A 17541-nucleotide genomic window follows, 5' to 3' on the forward strand; every position below is an offset into this window, starting at 1 on the left:
GGGGAGGAGCCGGGGAGGCGGAGCAGGGGAAGGGCCGGGGGGAGGCCGCCCCCCCGGCCACGTTGTGCCGCCGGGGCTTTATAAGGGGCGGCGGGCGGCGGAGCAGCGCCGTGCTGCCCCCGGAGTGTCCCCAGCCATGAGCTACACGATGGAGCCCTTGGGCAACCCCTCGTACCGGCGGGTGACCGAGACCCGGGCCACCTACAGCCGTGCCAGCGCCTCCCCGTCCAGCGGCTTTCGCTCGCAGTCGTGGTCGAGGGGCTCCGGCAGCACCGTGTCGTCCTCCTACAAGCGCCCCAACCTCGGAGCCCCCCGAGCCCCCTACGGCTCCACGGTGCTGAGCTCCGCCGACAGCCTCGACGTGAGCCAGTCGTCGCTGCTCAACGGGGCGGCCGAGCTGAAGCTGAGCCGCTCCAACGAGAAGGAGCAGCTGCAGGGGCTCAATGACCGCTTCGCCGGCTACATCGAGAAGGTGCACTACCTGGAGCAGCAGAACAAGGAGATCGAAGCGGAGCTGGCGGCCCTGCGGCAGAAGCACGCCGGCAGGGCGCAGCTGGGCGATGCCTACGAGCAGGAGCTGAGGGAGCTGCGAGGAGCCCTGGAGCAGGTGAGCCACGAGAAGGCGCAGATCCAGCTGGACTCGGAGCACATCGAGGAGGACATTCAGCGCCTGCGGGAGCGCTTCGAGGACGAGGCGAGGCTGCGTGATGAGACAGAGGCCACCATCCGCGCCCTGCGCAAGGAGATGGAGGAGGCCTCGCTCATGCGGGCGGAGCTGGACAAGAAGGTGCAGTCGCTGCAGGACGAGGTGGCCTTCCTGAGGGGCAACCACGAGGAGGAAGTGGCCGAGCTGCTGGCACAGCTGCAGGCGTCCCACGCCACGGTGGAGAGGAAGGACTACCTGAAGACCGACCTCACCACAGCGCTGAAGGAGATCCGCGCCCAGCTGGAGTGCCAGTCCGACCACAACATGCACCAGGCCGAGGAGTGGTTCAAGTGCCGCTACGCCAAGCTGACAGAGGCAGCCGAGCAGAACAAGGAGGCCATCCGCTCTGCCAAGGAAGAGATCGCCGAGTACCGGAGGCAGCTGCAGTCCAAGAGCATCGAGCTGGAGTCGGTGCGCGGCACCAAGGAGTCACTGGAGAGGCAGCTGAGCGACATCGAGGAGCGCCACAACAACGACCTCACCACCTACCAGGTGCCGGGGGGGCTGGGGGTGGCGGGGTGGGGGTGTTGTGGGGAGATGGAGCCCCCTTCTGGGTGCTGAGCATGGTGCTGGGTCGGGGGGAGCTGGGGAGGGGGGGGGTCTGTGGGGTCTGGGGTCCTGCTGCCCCGAGCCCGGCGCTCGCTGTCGGCGCGTTTCTGAAAGTCAGTCCCCAACTTCTTGCGCTCTCCGTGCGTGTGGCTTTGTCACAGGGGCTTTCTTGTCTCCGCTGCAGGACACAATTCATCAGCTGGAAAATGAGCTTAGGGGAACAAAGTGGGAAATGGCACGTCACCTGAGGGAATACCAGGATCTCCTCAATGTCAAGATGGCCCTGGATATTGAAATTGCTGCGTACAGGTACAGTAGGGTCGTTGCAGACATGTCTGGAATATTAATAGCACTGCAGATGCTGCTGCTCTGAGAAGCCGTACCATGGATGAGAAATAGCTGCACGCAGTGAACACAACTCAAATTAGAGCTTGACTAAATTACTGCAAGCCTCTCCAAATCTAGGCAGACCCTGGAAGGGCTGCAGTAAGGAGGCAGAGCTCACTGGGGACCAGCTCGCTGGTAATGAGTGGCGAAGCTCCCAGTGTGCTCAGTGGCACTGGGATGGCGTGACTCAGTGCAGTGGCACCCTGGTGCTGCATTCTGCCCTTGTTTACAAAAGCAGAAGACGAAGCAAAAGACAAGCTTATTTTTAACTCCTGCTTGCTTTGCATATGCCAAGCAAGTGGTGCTTGTCATTTGAATTCCCTTTTATCACTTGAGAGGGACGGTGTGCTTGCTTGATCACAGTTTCAGGCAGGGACGGAATCTGCTTGTCACAAACACTTTTGCTTTTCTTGCTCAACTTTCCTCTGGCATCCACTCTAATCTAGAGCAGGAAAACTGCTTGCTATTGCCATCACCTGGCAGATTTTTTTTAGGCTCCTTTGCATCACTTCAGAACTCTAATCAGAACCACTGATTTTTCTGGGTCACAGGCTTAGATGAAAAACATGCCTTTCAATACAAGAAAAGTCAAAATAGAAAGCACCCTCAAGTCCCTTTAAATTCCTGAGGCTGTTCAGACAAACACAGGTTCCCTAGGGTCTGTAGCTGTTTGCTGCCAAAGATCACTTGAATGAACCAAAGTCTCTGCAGCCTTCTATTTTCAAAGCCACACAAGAAGGGTGGATGCCCAGGCTATTGCACTAGAGCCGTGCTCTAGCTGGCTTTGAAAGTCTCAGTGACAATATTCAATTCGGGACCTTTGGCTGCATTCAGTTTTCAGTTCACCTGAGTCATAATGCAGCCCAGGAAGCTAATCAGCCTGAGTTTCTGATGGTAAAGATGAATTGCAACCGATCTGCCATAGGTGGTATGTTTGCCACATGCAAAGCAAGCCAGAAGGTGCTTGCTTAATATGAATTTACTGGAAGAGCTGATTTGAGGAAAGCAGAACTCAGGCTGTGAGCGATGGATTATGCTGATCAGCTCTAGCATATTCTACAAAACTGTTTTCATTGCCCTGACAGAGGGAGATATTCTAATAGCCGTCCCTTATGTTGGGTTTCTGTGCTCACTGTTTTTCTTCCTCCTGACTCCTTTAGGAAGCTGCTGGAGGGTGAAGAGACAAGATTCAGTGCCTTCTCTGGAAGCATTACTGGGCCCATATTCACACACAGACAACCATCTGTCACAATAGCATCAACTAAAATACAGAAAACAAAAATCGAACCACCAAAGCTGAAGGTCCAGCACAAATTCGTAGAAGAAATCATTGAAGAGACAAAAGTAGAGGATGAGAAGTCTGAAATGGAAGATGCCCTAGCAGCTATTGCAGAAGAAATGGCAGCGAAGGCCCAGAAAGAAGAACAGGAGGAGGAAAAGGCAGAAGAAGCTGCAGAGGAAGAAGTTGTTTCTGAGAAGGCGGCCGCAGAACAGGCAGCTGCACCTGAGGAAGAAGAGAAGGAGGAAGAGGCAGAGGAGGAAGAAGCTGTGAAATCTGATGCAGCAGAAGAAGGAGGCTCTGAAAAAGAAGAGATAGAGGAAAAGGAAGAAGGGGAGGAGGCTGAGGAACAAGAGGAAGAAGCTGAGGCCAAGGGCAAAGCTGAAGAGGTAGGAGCGAAGGTCGAGAAGGTCAAAACACCTCCCGCAAAGTCACCCCCTAAATCCCCCCCTAAATCCCCTGTAACTGAGCCGGCCAAGGTAGTCCAGAAAGAACCTGCTGCAGAAGCAGGAAAGGAACAGAAAGTGGAGAAAGGTGCCGAGAAGGCAGCTAAGGAGGAAGAGAAAGCAGCATCTCCAGAGAAGCCAGCCACACCAAAGGTAACATCTCCGGAGAAGCCTGCAACACCGGAGAAACCTGCATCCCCAGAAAAGCCTGCAAGCCCAGAGAAGCCCGCGACCCCAGAGAAAGCAGTGACCCCGGAGAAGCCGGCGAGCCCAGAGAAGCCCCGCTCTCCAGAAAAACCAGCAACCCCGGAGAAGCCCCGCTCTCCAGAAAAGCCGGCAACCCCAGAGAAGCCCCGCTCTCCGGAGAAGCCAGCTTCCCCAGTCAAAGACGAAAAGGCCGTGGTGGAGGAGACCGTCACCGTCACGAAGGTAACAAAAGTTAGCGCAGAGGTCGAGGCCTCCAAGGAGTCCAGGAAAGAAGACATTGCAGTGAATGGTGAGGTGGAGGAGAAGAAGGAGGAATCCAAAGAGGAGGAGGAAGACAAGGGGGTGGTCACCAATGGCCTAGACGTGAGCCCAGTTGATGATAAGGGTGAGAAAATCGTAGTAACCAAAAAAGCAGAGAAAATCGTTAGCGAAGGAGGGGACAGTACAACCACATACATCACGAAGTCTGTGACAGTCACTCAGAAGGTAGAGGAACATGAAGAAAGCTTTGAGGAGAAATTAGTGTCCACCAAGAAAGTGGAGAAAGTTACTTCACATGCTGTAGTAAAAGAGATTAAAGAGTGAATTAAATAAATTATAGCTAAATTAAAAAAAAAAAATTAAAGAGCTTGGGTCGGTGCAAAAGGTTAAGCCATATGACAGCTGCAAAATGCATGTGAGTGACGGCTTTAAAGCAGAATGGGTTCTCTCATGGAGGCTCCAGACACACAGTATTTTACTTTTTTGTGCAATATAGGGGAGGGGGGGGGAATGCATGCAGGCTCAAGATGTACTCCCTCCACAGAGCTTGGGGAACTTAAAAAAAATAAAAATTAAAAAAAAAATACTAATAATAATGCATGAGATGAAATGTGCAAAGGAAGCTTTTGAATTTCCTGAGCTGTTGGAGGGACATATCTGAGGAACGACTTAAGATGTATTATGCAAAGAACCAACTGAGCCAAAAACAAACAGAAAACAGTACTAGAATATTCATGAGAACCAGAACTCTCCTAGCCTTAAAAAAAAGCTACTTATAAATAATTATGTTTACCTCACTGGTGCAATTAGGGTGGACTTTTGCTCATGGGAGAACCTAGTCGACATGCACAGTACGCAACCTTTTGTTGTTTGATGTAAAACCGTCACAGCAGTTCTTGCTCAATAAAGGTCAATACTGAAAATATGCCTTGTCTGGTGATTCTCTTCCAACTCAAATCCCTCCCTGAAATAAGGTATTTGTACTGACCAGCAGGGTGGTGGGGGTTGAAAAGGCTCTTGAGCTTTTCCTTCTCTGCATTTCCTCATTAAGATAACAAATTTCCTGTAGCATGATTAAGTAATGCTAATACTTCAGCTGGTTTAAGCAAACATGAGCCATATGCCCTGGTTTCTAGAGCAAAGTGGGATCTATTCTATGGGGTGGCCTTCTGGTGCTTGGAGGGGTTGCAGTCCCTCTTGCTAACAGAGGAAGGGGTCTCTAAGGCGTGTGCTGCTAACACTGCTTGTCTGAGCAATCCTGCTCGTGTTACTTGTAAAAGCGTTGGGCTGGCTCTGCATACTGGTCTCAATGCTTAAGGAGAACCTTAAAGATAGGGTAATTTCCAGATCATTCCTTGACTTCCCTGTGATAGTAGCATATCTGTTAACTGGTCATGGTATCTTCTGTGACGCTCATTTGTGACTTAATGGGTCTTTGCTCACTTAAGTCGTCTCAGCCCCGACACTATGTATTCAAAAGGTAGTAGGTAGCAGCTTTTACTTTTTCCTTTCCTGCCTTAATTCTGTGGGACCGTCCTTCTCATCACCTCCCTGTCTCAAATGATCCACAGTGAAATCTGTCTCTAAACACAAAATTTAGAAATTGAGGGCAAATAATTTCCTAGAAAAAGGAAACTGTCCCAGAGATGACATTGGGTTGAGTATCAGAAATATCCCTGACTCATTTTTTTACATATTTGTCCATCTTAAAATAACTGTAGAAAGGAAACCGTTCCAGAGCCTGGACTGAGGCTAAGTAGAGTTCAGATTACACCTGGTATGACTGAGAAATAAAATAAAATTAAAGCATTTTTTTTATCATTTCCAATAGAAACCCCTTCTAAATGCTGGCCTATGTCTACCACCATTTGCAGGTTGGCTTCATTAAGAAGAAAGCCAGGTAAAAGGGCCCTTTAAAATCCCAGTACATGGAAATTAAATGGAGATAGCTGACGCAAACGGAGAAAGAGGAGGGCCCTGACTCTAGTTTAGGGAAATAATGTCTTATTCTAGGATTAAGATTGTGTTTATTTCAATTGCATTTTAAAAGGATAACAAAGACCACTTCTACTGCTTTACATGCCATAAATAGCAAAGAAATGCAAATCTTTTTTTTGTTCAGCTGCCTGGGTTTGGCATATGAACTGTTCTGAAAGCTGTTGACTAATGGAGGGTCTGATCAAAACCCATGCTTTGCATAAGCCTTCCAATTCTTTGCCCTATCAATAATTGAAGATCAAGTAGATTTTAATTGGAAGGGTTACTCATGTTCTTCACTGGAGAAAACGTAAAAACTCCACAGTAGATAAGTCTTTCAAATAAATGCGAATGCCTTTGTGTAGCAAAGTAATGAATGTTTCTCCTGCTGATATCAATAATGGAAAGCTGTGCTCAACAGATTGCTGCTTGAGTGACGTTTAATTAAAGCAGAGTAAGCAAATTAAATGGCAGCTTCTCTGTAGCAAGCTTATTTGTGAAAGTTACGTGCATATGTGGATGTAAAAATAACTATACCTTTATGAATAAAATGTTAACGAGCCCAGTCCCACTCACCTGCCATCAGTGCTGCCAGAATCTGCTAAAATGTCACGAATTGTGAAGCCAATGGGCTACCCCTCAGCATGGAAAGTTGGGCATCTTCAGCATGAGGACAAAGAAGGGTCACCTTGTACAATTAATTAAATTTTGACATCAGTGAGAAACTCGAGAACATGTTAACGTGTGCTTACACAGGTGCAGGTGGGATCCCAAACTGGCTTGCTCTTTTTTATGTTATGCTTTCTTTTCAGTTCTGGTAGGAGACAGGTACAAGGACAAAACCTAGAAATTAATGTTCGTGTTGCTAAATGCAGCCAACAGACCAGAGTTTTACAGCAAGAAATGACAGCCATCGAAGTAAGGCAAACTCATGGGCTACTCATTGGCATATTACAAAATACTCTCTTCCTCCCCTTTTCCACACAAAGCATATTTCAGCCTTTAGTTATTATCCACAACTACACTTCTTTTCTCTGTATGCTTTAACATACAATTTTTTTTAATTATTATTATTTTTTTTAGTTTGGTCTATTTCCCACTGCAAAAGTTTCCGTCAAATCCTAAGAGAAATAAGCAACCAGTTAGCACATTTCTAAATATTTATAAAACTATAAGATCTGGTTAATATTTAATTTTGCCAAGAGGTTTTGTCTACTGACATCTGCAATCAAACAGTTTCAAGAGATAGCATAATTCCAGGGCAGAGATGCATAAATAGTATGTTATTTGCCTGTTCTGCACCAATTATTTCTTGAGACTGTGCCTAACCACTGAAGGGATTAATTATTTTCAGACACAGGAGTTCATTAATGAGTACAAAAGACTCTGCAAAAGGAAAAACAACAATTAATGGAAGCTATCTGTGAAGATCTGTGTGTTTGAGTTACGGGGGGCCATCAAGACCCCCCGTGACTTTGGGAACTGGAGGGCTCTAAAACGGGAACTTTGTGCCTTATCGGGCTGGAGGAGCTATGATTAAGGCATTTTCAGCATCCCAGAGCTAAAATCCAGGCAGAAACAAAATCGGAAGTGTTACAAAACAGAAATAGGTTGCGTTTGCCAGGGTGCTGAGTCAGGCACTAGAATTTTCTCCACACGTCAGGGTCTGTGCTTTTACCAGGCACTAGTGGGCTTTTCCCTTCTCTGTTCAGGACCGAACCACCCTCAATTAAGCCAGGAAGGTAGAAAATGATGAACTGTCAATTATTCAGTTACCGGAAAGTTAATTCTTAGAATCTGGGTATTATACCTGTATAAGTTTTCCTCTTGCCAAGTAGAAGGGGAGTGTGTGTGGAGAAGAAAAGCCCTCAGGACCTCCTTGCATTCGTCTCCCCAGTGACAAGATCTCGGCCTGATCCAGACCCCGTCTGCCTGAAGGCCAGAGGAAGCTCAAGGACAGACTTGCTGCTTCACTTGCAGCTGCAACTTGGGTTAAAGTTTCTACCGTGTCTCCCTCTGCCTGCTTTTACTGCATTGCGTCAAAGCCGGCTCCTGGATTTTCTGAGGTAAAGCAAGCGTTGCCAGCAGGATCGCCACAACCCCGAGAGCCTCTCGGCACGCAGACGCATGCTTCCACCCTCTCTCCCTCCAGTTTTCCTCAGGAGCTGGGCAGGACTGGGGGTACCAAACCAGGCTGGATGGCCCCTGCAGCTCGTAACCCTCTGCAGCTCACTGCCACGGCTGCGACTCACACATTTCCCGCAAGAGTCGTGAAATCTCTCCTTTAGCTGCAACGCGTTAAAAATAACGCAGGGAGCGGGGATCAGGCCGAGACACACTGCAGGGAGGACTGTGTTTTCTGGTGTACCTCTGAATGCGCTGGTTTGAGAGCATCCCTAGCAGCCTGGCTGCCAAGATTTGGAAAGCCACAAGCTGTGTCACTTCCCAGAAGTGAAAGGGATGAAAATGACTAAGTGACGAAAAGGTTCATCCGCAGGAGAAGGCATGAGATAGGAAGAAAAATCACATATTGCAAAGTCAGGAGGTGCAGCGCTTGGAGAATGGGAGGATAGGGGCAGTGGTTTTAATATATGCTGATCTATTTTAACAGTGGTTTGGCTTTAATGGCTGTGATGAGTTCTGATCTGGCACATAGCATGCTTTTTGCTCTGCAGGACCAGCTTCTCTCTTCCTAAAGTGCCATGCTAAGCATTTTCTGATAGGGCACTTTGGCGGTTTTCCAGGTGCCATCTCCTGCACTCCAAACCGTGCTGCGTTAGAGCTGGGGGTGTCACGTACCGAGAGGAGCAGCTCTGCCACCCTGCCAGCCCCTCTGAAAAGCTTGATGCCAGCGGCACAGCCGAGCCTCTTGTCCATGGCACCGAAAGTACCCACTGGGGGGACACCCACATCTGCCTGGTGAGTCTGCATAAACACAGAAAACTCTTTTCTATAGAGGTGGAAAAGCCGCTATGGAAAGCAGAGGGGAGGTGTGGAAGAAAGTCTTAAAAGATTGTTGAAGAAAAAGGGGTATAATTTGCTTACTTGCCTTCTGGTTCTCAAAAGCATCAAAAATACAAAAAATAGGAAGAAAAAATAAAAATAAATAAATAAACAGTATTTAGAAATGCTGTCAGGACTCCCTGAAAACAAGTTACTGAATTACCCCATACGAGTACAAAGCTCTGTCTCCTGAACAGTTCTGCCATAAACTTCCTTTTTCCTGCTGTATTTCCTGAGAGCATGGAAGGAAAGAATTGCCTTGAGCACTTACCTCATCCACCTTCTTTATAACTCTTTCAGCAGAGGGACGTGCTTTTGGAACATCCCTAAAATTTGTATAAAAACATACTTCTCTCTGAAAATAGTCATTGATGAGAGCCAATGCAAATCAGCCAACATCATGAAGTCAGTGTAGAAAATTAAAAGGTACCCCAGAACCTCATGTAAAAATCCATCTAGCTAAATGTGACTGAGAAGGGTGCAGCCCCACGATGCCTCTTCTATTTTGGCTTTCCATAAGTTTAAGCATATTTTAAATGGTTTAATTTGCAGTCCTGGTCTGCTACTTGCCCTTGGCACAAGGTGAAGTTATAGGCATCGACTTTTTGAAAGCTAATTGAAGCTAATTGAAAATAAATCGGCTCAGGCTTGATATTTCTTTCAGAATTGTCAGGCTTTGCTGCTGTGAGCTGTTCCTATTTTGTGTCTGATCACACTTTGTGAGACTTTTCTTTGGTTCATATTGAAAACCCTAAAAGGCCCTGACAAATTCTCGTTAGAGAATGAGCCTCAAGTCCATAGTGGTATGACTTAAGATGGTGGTCTGTGGGAAGACAGCTCACACTCAGTTGTCAGAGAACACTGCACACACCCCGTCCTTCCCTTAAAAAGGAGAGAACTATGATAAGGTGTTAAGACAGACCTTGTTCCAAACCTTGTCAGCAGTCATTTTCCCTTTCCATCGCTGAACCTATCCATTGTTCTTTTGCCAATATCAGTTTCTCTATTCATTGGATTTTTTCCATAAGGCAAGAGAGTTTGTTTATACAAGACTAGCAAAACCAAAGCTAACAGCCCATTCAGATTGCAGCATATTTTTACAATTAAAGTTTCCTGTGAACGTACATCCACAGCACAACAAAGAAACGCCCTTATTGCTTTATCCACATATCAGTGCTCCAATATATCAGCTTGGGACAGAATCATTCAACAGGCTTGAAAGATGAGTGTAATACCCCACTTTATCTATCATTTTTAAGTGCATCAATGACAAAAGACACATACTACAAGGAATCTGTGTAAGCATTTCTGTAACTTTATTGACTAGCTTTATTGCACATACTTATTGAAGCCTCCATTTTGCCCACCCAAGGTTTCCATAATTATTTTAAATGCAAGTTAAAGATAACTTTCATTCCATGACTTATTTTTTCCTTTTAGAATTTTAAGATTCTGAATCACCCAAATAGGACATAACCCCTGAATTCATACGTGTAGACCATGCAGCACTCAGGGAGCAAGCCAGTGGGTGCTCTGCAAGCATACTGATACTCCGCATAGAGAAACATCATAGATCATTAACTTTAAACCTCAGTGGTCACTGAATTAAATATGTGAGACTGCAATTTTAGCTCAGTCAATCATAGTTTAACTTGATGAGAAAGCTGGACTGCCTTAAAAATTAAGCTTTCTTCTTCACTTCACTCTCTTCCTTTCCTGCTGCTTCTTTCTCTTCCTTTTCTTCCTCACCAGTTTCCTCAGCAGTTTCTTGAGACTCCTCTCCTTCTTCAGCTGCTGTTTCTTCCCCTTCTTCATCACCCTCTTTGGCTTCTTCAGATTCTTCCTTCGCACCTTTGAAAAGCGAGAAGAAACATTTCTCATATCCTACACTGCTTCAGACTAGTTCCTAATCCCAATTCCACAGAAGCCAGCATACCTGCACCTCCATCTCCATCCATTTGGATGACAGCCAACCTAAACATCATGGGGCTAGCAACTGATTTCTGCATGGTAGCAGCAACATATCTAGGACTGACAAAATTATACAGCCCGTTTACCCTAAATTTCAGAGGGAGTGAAACTTTTTACAGGTCTTTTAGAAACCAGTCTTGAAAAATAGTAATTAACTGTAGACTCACTGCTTTAAACCTTATACAAAGATTTGAGTTCAAGAAGGAATCTTGCTATTATCCTCCAATTGGCTCTCAGCTGTAGTTTTGTTATGATCTGATCACGTTAATAAAATTATAATTAATCACTTTAAACTCGTCAATTGGTCCAATGGTAACCGATACATTTCAGATGTGTTTAGGTTACAGCCTTCAGAGCTAAAATGCTGCTCTTACATTTTTAAAAAGTGAGTTTGGTAAGTAAACTGGGGGACAGGAAGTGGCGTATACTTCGGTTGAAGGAAGCGAGTAAGCTACCTAGACCTCAGGCAACAGGAGCTGCTCTCAAGACACGGTTAAATCCAGACATCAGGTGATGTTCCCATTATCCTAGGCTACTCTGGGAATTAGTATTTAGTTCAGGATGTTCCTGTTATCCACTCAAGGATGTTTGAAATAGCCACATATTGCTTGCTGCCAGCATTATCTGCTTTTAAAGTATTGCATTAAATTTTGTAAGAATGAGAAACAGACAGCAGTTTCCAGGGGCTAGAACCAGTCCTATAATCTCCCTGGCACTAAACATTTACCTTACCTTCTATTCTAAATTCAGGTGTACTTGCTCAAATGCTACATGCTTGATCTCACATGCTTGTTAATAGTCAGTGAGAAAAGTCTATTAATTAAATCTAGTTCCTAGGATTTCTAGGTTTTATCCCATATGAGCAGGGTGAAACATGGAAGAGAGGGGTTTGAAAGTAACTAAGTACCTTCCTCCTCTTCTTCAGCCTCTTCACCTCCTGCTTCTTCCTCCTCACCTTCTTCTTTCTCTTCTTCCTCACCTTCCTCTGCTGGGGCTGCCTTGGCTTCTCCTGCTTTAGCAGCCTCAATTGTTTCCTCTATTTCAATCTGTTCTTCCTGGACATGACTAGAGTAGTAGGTGGGGAAGGAACGGGTTGTCATCAAGTAGGAACTGGACTGGAGACCACTGTATGCAGACCTGCCAAAAGTCGGGGCAGCCTGGGTGTAGCCACTGGTGATGCTTCCAACACTAGTGAAGCTGAGTCGGGTCTCTTCACCTTCCAGCAGTTTTCTAGCAGGAAAAAAAAAAAAAAGCAAGCATCTTAGCTCTGCTGCAGTGGTATTCAGCAAACTCAGCTATGGACAAGAGAACCATTATTACGCTTTGAGCAGCACAAGCTCTAGGGACTGCATACTACCTAGAGTACAAATACTAGCCCATAATGAATAATTGTGTGGCAATAGTATTCTTATCTTCTTAGAAGAAGTTAAGTTTGAAATGTGTATTACTGTGGAATTAGTACTTGTTTGAAGTAATGAAGAAAAGACCCCCCAGGACTAGGTTTCTACAGCAGGTAAAAGATACAGATGTATTTTGGTAGCCTGTGAAGTTCCAGAGAACAATGCAAATGTAACAACTCCATGTTACAGCTATAAACCTCATCTAACAGCTAGCCACTTTCAATGTTTCCCTCTGCGGCATTCACAGAAACTGTTTCAGCATTTATAATTTCTACCAGTATCTGGGTTAAAACATTAAACAGTTATTTGAAAGCAATTCTGTGAAAGAACTCACAAGTAATCTCCTGCTAAGCAATTAGAGAGATATCCCATTGTTGAAAACATGTAAGGGATTTCTAGTTCTGAAAACATAGCTACCTGTTTTAAGGAGTTTTACTGATATAAAAACAGGTTTTAGGCTTAGGGATCTCTTTGCTGTATGAGTACAGCATTTATTTTTTTTACATGTAAAGATGGAGAATAGATAATATACCTGAGTTAATAATTCTGTATGCATGTACACACATACTATGATACTCCTATTTGCTACACAGTGCAGATTTTGCTGAGAGCAAGCTTTACCTTAAAAGCACTGCTTCTTTCAACCGCAAGACAATTAAGAAAACCTGATTAAACTCTGCTATCTCTGACACTTTCAGCTGGAGGAACAAAAAGAGTTCTCTTATAAAAAAAAGGGGGAATCAGATCCAAGATTGATTTACACATCCTCCCTGTCATACCTGTATGCTGCAATCTCAATGTCCAGGGCCATTTTCACATTGAGCAGGTCTTGGTATTCCTTTAAGTAGCGAGCCATTTCGCTCTTCGTGGTTCGCAACTCATTCTCTAATTTGTTGATTGTATCCTGTTGGAAGCAAGAACATTGATAGTGCACAAGCCTCGGTTTTCCCCTGTCTAGCAACGCCACCTGCCAAGGGATTCCTGCAGCCCTTGCAGCTTAACCTTGCTGCAGCAGACCGACAGCCCCCTCACACCGCTCCCCAGCGGGGCTTCCCCACCCCTCCCTCTACACCCTAGTACAGACCTAAGCACCCATTTCCCACTATTTAAAGACTAAAGCATTCACAAGGGTTAAATATACTTCATTTTAGAATCTAGGCTGTTTCCCCTTATGCTTTTTGGAGCATTCATTTACCTTTTTGACAGGAGCTTACCACAGTACACCCAAGACCACCCCCGCGTTATGCACCAAGCGGTGCTGTCGGCTGAAAGGCAGCCTGCGCTCACCTGCAGCGCCGAGATGTCAGCGCTCTGCTTTTCCTCCAGCTCCTGCAGCTGCTTCTCCAGCGCTTCGTTCATGCCACGGGTAGCCTCAATCTCCAGCGTCTTGGCCTTCAGGAGACGGCGGCTCTCAGACACCTCATCCTTGGCGGCACGGACAGCGTCGGTGTTCTTGGCAGCGCTCTCGCTGAGGACGGTGAAGCGGCTGCGGAACCACTCCTCGGCGTTCTGCATGTTGCGGGCCGCCAGCTTCTCGTACTGGGCACGGATGTCCCGCAGCGCAGCTGAGAGGTCAGGCTTGGCCGACACGTCCATCTCGACGGAGAGGTGAGCATACTGGATCTGAGCCTGCAGCTCGGCCAGCTCTTCCTCGTGGACCTTCTTGAGGAAGGCCAGCTCATCCAGGAGGCTGTCCACACGCTTCTCCAGCTCGGCCCGAGCCAACGCTGCCTCATCGGCGCCCTTGCGGACCTCCAGCAGCCTGGCCTCAGCATCCTCCCGGCTCAGCACCTCTTCCTCGTAGCGGGCCTGCAGCCCCCGCAGCGTCTCCTCCAGGCTCTCCCGCTCGCCCTGCAGCGCCTGCTTCTCGCTTGTCGCCTCCTCAGCAGCCAGGCGCAGCTCACGGATCTCCTGCTCGTACAGGGCTCGGAAGCGGGATGGCTCGGCGTGCTTCTGCCTCAGCACCAGCAGCTCAGCCTCCAGCACCTTGTTCTGCTGCTCCAACTCGTGCACCCGCTCGATGAAGCAGGCGAAGCGGTCGTTGAGGTCCTGCAGCTGCGCCCGCTCCTGGCTGCGGATGGACTTGAGGTCGTTGCTGATGGCCGCCACCTGGCTCAGGTCGAGGCTGTCCACGGAGTGCAGGAGGGAGCCCGAGGCGCTGGAGGCGGCGTAGCTGCGGCGAACCGACACGGAGGAGACGGGCGCCGACAGGCTGGAGTACGCCGAGCGCCCGGAGCTGTAGCCGCCGCTGCTGCTCCGCATCGTGGAGACGTGGAGCCGCGAGCTGTCGGCATAGCGGCGCTTGTAGGAGGGAAAGAACGGATCGTAGCCGTACGAGCTCATGGTTGCGGGGGGCCAGCGACTGCTCTGCGACTCGGCGCCGCCCGACGGCCCCTATTTATCGTCGGGGAGGGCGGGCGGCCGCAGCCGCCAGGCGGGGACGGGGAGGGACGCGGCGCTGAAGGACGGCCCCGCTTGGTTCGGGCGGCTCTGCAGGGGGTTGGAGGCGAGGGGGCTGCGGTCGGGGCTTCCCGCTGCTCGTTTGTCCCTTCTCGGGTGGGTCTGTGGGAGGCAGGGTGCTCTCGGGTCTGTGTTGCCTCACGACTCCTTCAGGATTAGCCTTAGGGTGCTGCGCGGCGCCATTTTGTGCCTGGTGGCCCCCTCCTGCCCAAGCCTCCCTGAGGGAGGTGGTATGGAGGTTGTCGGAAACCCCTGTCATAGCCAGGGCCTGGGGAAGGCTCGGGTTGTCAGTGGGGCTGGGGCGTTTGCAACACTCACCTGTACCTCAGAAAGCTTAGAATACATGTCTAAACAGCGTGGTTTTTTTCCCCATCTCGTTTGCAGTTGTCACAAGGTGTGTGTGCTCTTCAAGCTCCTGCTGTGCTCACTAGGTATCTCCTCACAAATGGTTCTTGATAACCAAGTAATTACATGAATTAAGAAACTACTATGCGGTGTAGTTTGCTCTTGGAGCAGGAAAAAAAATATTGTCTAGCCATCTAACTTTGCTTTCTATGTTCTTTGAAATGGTATGGAGGCAAGTTTGAGGTGTGGACAACTGGGATTGAATACTTAATCTTTCATAACCTGACTACAATGGAGACTAAAACTGGACAGCTGCCTTGCAGCTACCTCTGATACAGATTATTAGCCACTGATCGAGTAAAACCAAGCGTTATTATGCAGTAGAATTCATCTAAAAGTAAGGTAGGGATACATTGCCCAAACATTTTCTGGGATGCTCCAAAAGGTGTTGATAATAATATATGTAAATGAAGCTGTCTGGCTGTCACTAATTACAGTAGTACCCAAGTATTTGGGGCACAAAGATATGCTTGCTTAATATGAATCATCTAATAAAAGTAAGACGGTGGATTTCATCATGTTTCCTTCTATAGTCTAGTGCTCTCAGGCAGAACTTTACCTGTTGTGTGTTGTCATTTCCACAGGTCATAGTGTACTTGAATATAAAGAATATTAAGCTGTGAAGGGCAGTTTCTATCAAAGATAGAAAGGTATAAGATCTTTTCATCTGAGCTCATGCTGGAGAGAATTAACTATGCAAAGAACAAATAAAGACATATGCATCACTACCTCACAGTAAATCTGATGAGATTTTATTTTGCAAATATGAAGTGTCCACATGAAGATCGATGGAAATGCTCTCAACTCATAAGCATTGCAAGTGAGGCTTCAAGTTTTATTCAAAAAAATTCAGTAGCGGTTACGTTCATGCTTGTTATTCGTGTATTATATATGCAGAATACAGTAACAGCACAGGCATGATTTTACGTGCTAATAAATTTTAGATTTAACTGAGTAGCTATTCTTGACTTTTGCCAAAAAAAAGGTAGCTTTTGTATCTTGCAGTGCACCCAGGGAAGTAAATGAGCAGTGTAGACATCGTAGCAGATGGGAAGATTTACCAGTAGGCTTGGTCAGAGATTCATTGAGCTTCTAAATACAAGTTGTTATGGGACACTCAACAAATGGATACTGGCATACCTTGTTTCATGCCAATGGATTTGTTAATCTCCACTGTATTCAATTTTGAGCATAAGATTTAATTATTAATAGTATCAATTATTATGCCATGTATTAATAAATTAATATACCTCAACTTGTAAAATAACCTCTACTTTGTGTCCCAGGGAAATAAGGTTTGTAATTGTAGTCTGTTAATATTCTTTCTCATATTTCTTTCTCGTATCATTTTAGAGAGAGCAAATGAGTGCAAAACCCCTCCTTCTCCTCCAGTAGCGTGTGCCAGGAAGATGGGAAAGCATGTCTGCAGACAGCCCTGCAATGTTGAATTTCAGTGTTAGTCAGAGGTAAGGATGAAGCTTTCTTGCTGTAATGAAAGGGAAACCACTGCTCAAGGCATCCTATCTTGGAAGTTCACATTTCCAGGTACGGAGTAATGCTAATGCTGGTTTTCCCATTCTCTTTGTCTCCCTTTTGTTGCTTTTTGTCATAATGCAGAGCACACTAGCCCCTTGATATTATTGTTAGACAAATCTCTAAAGTAGTAGTGAATAGAAGAACAGGATAAAGACTGGCTTCCAATTAGAATGAAATGGTCTGTGCTGTTTGCCTTATCTGTGTTTAAGATTGCATCGGAAAAAAAGCAGGCAGGTGGTCACTGGAGATGAGCTGAGTCACCCAGCTGCTTAGCATTACTTCCCTTTCCATCTGCTAAAGCTACCTACAGCTGCTGCCTTGCTGTTTTAATTAGGTGCGAGTCTCATGATTTCATGTAACACGGACTTTAGGCAGAAGAATTGTAAGGCCAGGTTCATCCCTTGAAAACCTCCACTAGGTTGACTGACCTAAATAATGTAAATTATCATGAATGATACTGAAATTACATTAATGACATGAAAAGTGGCAGCTGTGCAGTCGCATAATAGTGCTGCAGAAGCAAAAGCAAACATCTCTGACATTACTGTTTGCAAATTTCCCTCTGCCTCATACTACTTAGTTAATGTGCACCCAGGAGAAGTTTAGGTCTAGGGCCAAAGACTTTCCTGTGCTAGGGCCTTACGTGTACTGAGAAATAACTTGAATGCAAAACAAGAGCCAGTGAAGAACTTCCCTGAGCTGGAAAAGATTCATGCATAGGAATGTAGTGGGGTTTGCCTTTTGCTTATTTGCATCAAAGATTGGTTTCCCCAGCAGAAAGTCTAGCAGGTATGTTTGGGGTTGGGGTGCATGGCAGAATGAAGCATGTATCATCTGCACCTGGTCTTATTTCAAAAGCATAAAATAAGCTGTGTCTGCTCAGTGTGGATTTACACAGAAATTGAGCATTCCTGAGTCAGGAGAGCAAAAGCATTGTTTATCCTTGTAGATTTT

The 17541-nt window shown here is 46.6% G+C and overlaps 3 protein-coding genes across 3 annotated transcripts in view; 2 read left to right on the forward strand and 1 right to left on the reverse strand.

Moving 5' to 3' along the window:
* Positions 1-93: 93 nt before the first annotated feature.
* Positions 94-4680, forward strand: NEFM (neurofilament medium chain). Its single transcript, XM_013200952.3, has 3 exons — positions 94-1198; positions 1440-1564; positions 2803-4680. Exons 1-3 carry the CDS (start codon positions 137-139, stop codon positions 4157-4159), a joined length of 2544 nt encoding a protein of 847 aa, XP_013056406.2. The 5' UTR covers positions 94-136; the 3' UTR covers positions 4160-4680.
* Positions 4681-10108: 5428 nt separating this feature from the next.
* NEFL (neurofilament light chain) lies at positions 10109-14567 on the reverse strand. The gene is made up of 4 exons (XM_013200953.3): positions 13474-14567; positions 12966-13090; positions 11694-12016; positions 10109-10666 (listed from the first exon to the last, which is right to left on the reverse strand). The coding sequence occupies exons 1-4, from the start codon at positions 14527-14529 to the stop codon at positions 10497-10499; spliced, it is 1674 nt and encodes a 557-aa protein (XP_013056407.2). The 5' UTR covers positions 14530-14567; the 3' UTR covers positions 10109-10496.
* A 403-nt stretch (positions 14568-14970) lies between these two features.
* DOCK5 (dedicator of cytokinesis 5) overlaps positions 14971-17541 on the forward strand; it is a 121700-nt gene continuing 119129 nt past the window's right edge. The window contains exons 1-2 of the mRNA XM_013200957.3: positions 14971-15077; positions 16405-16517. The gene's annotated coding sequence lies outside the window, so the exon portion shown is untranslated. The remainder of the gene's footprint in view (positions 15078-16404; positions 16518-17541) is intronic.

This window comes from Anser cygnoides, chromosome 26, assembly GCF_040182565.1.
Source record: "Anser cygnoides isolate HZ-2024a breed goose chromosome 26, Taihu_goose_T2T_genome, whole genome shotgun sequence".
Classification (NCBI taxonomy): domain Eukaryota; kingdom Metazoa; phylum Chordata; class Aves; order Anseriformes; family Anatidae; genus Anser; species Anser cygnoides.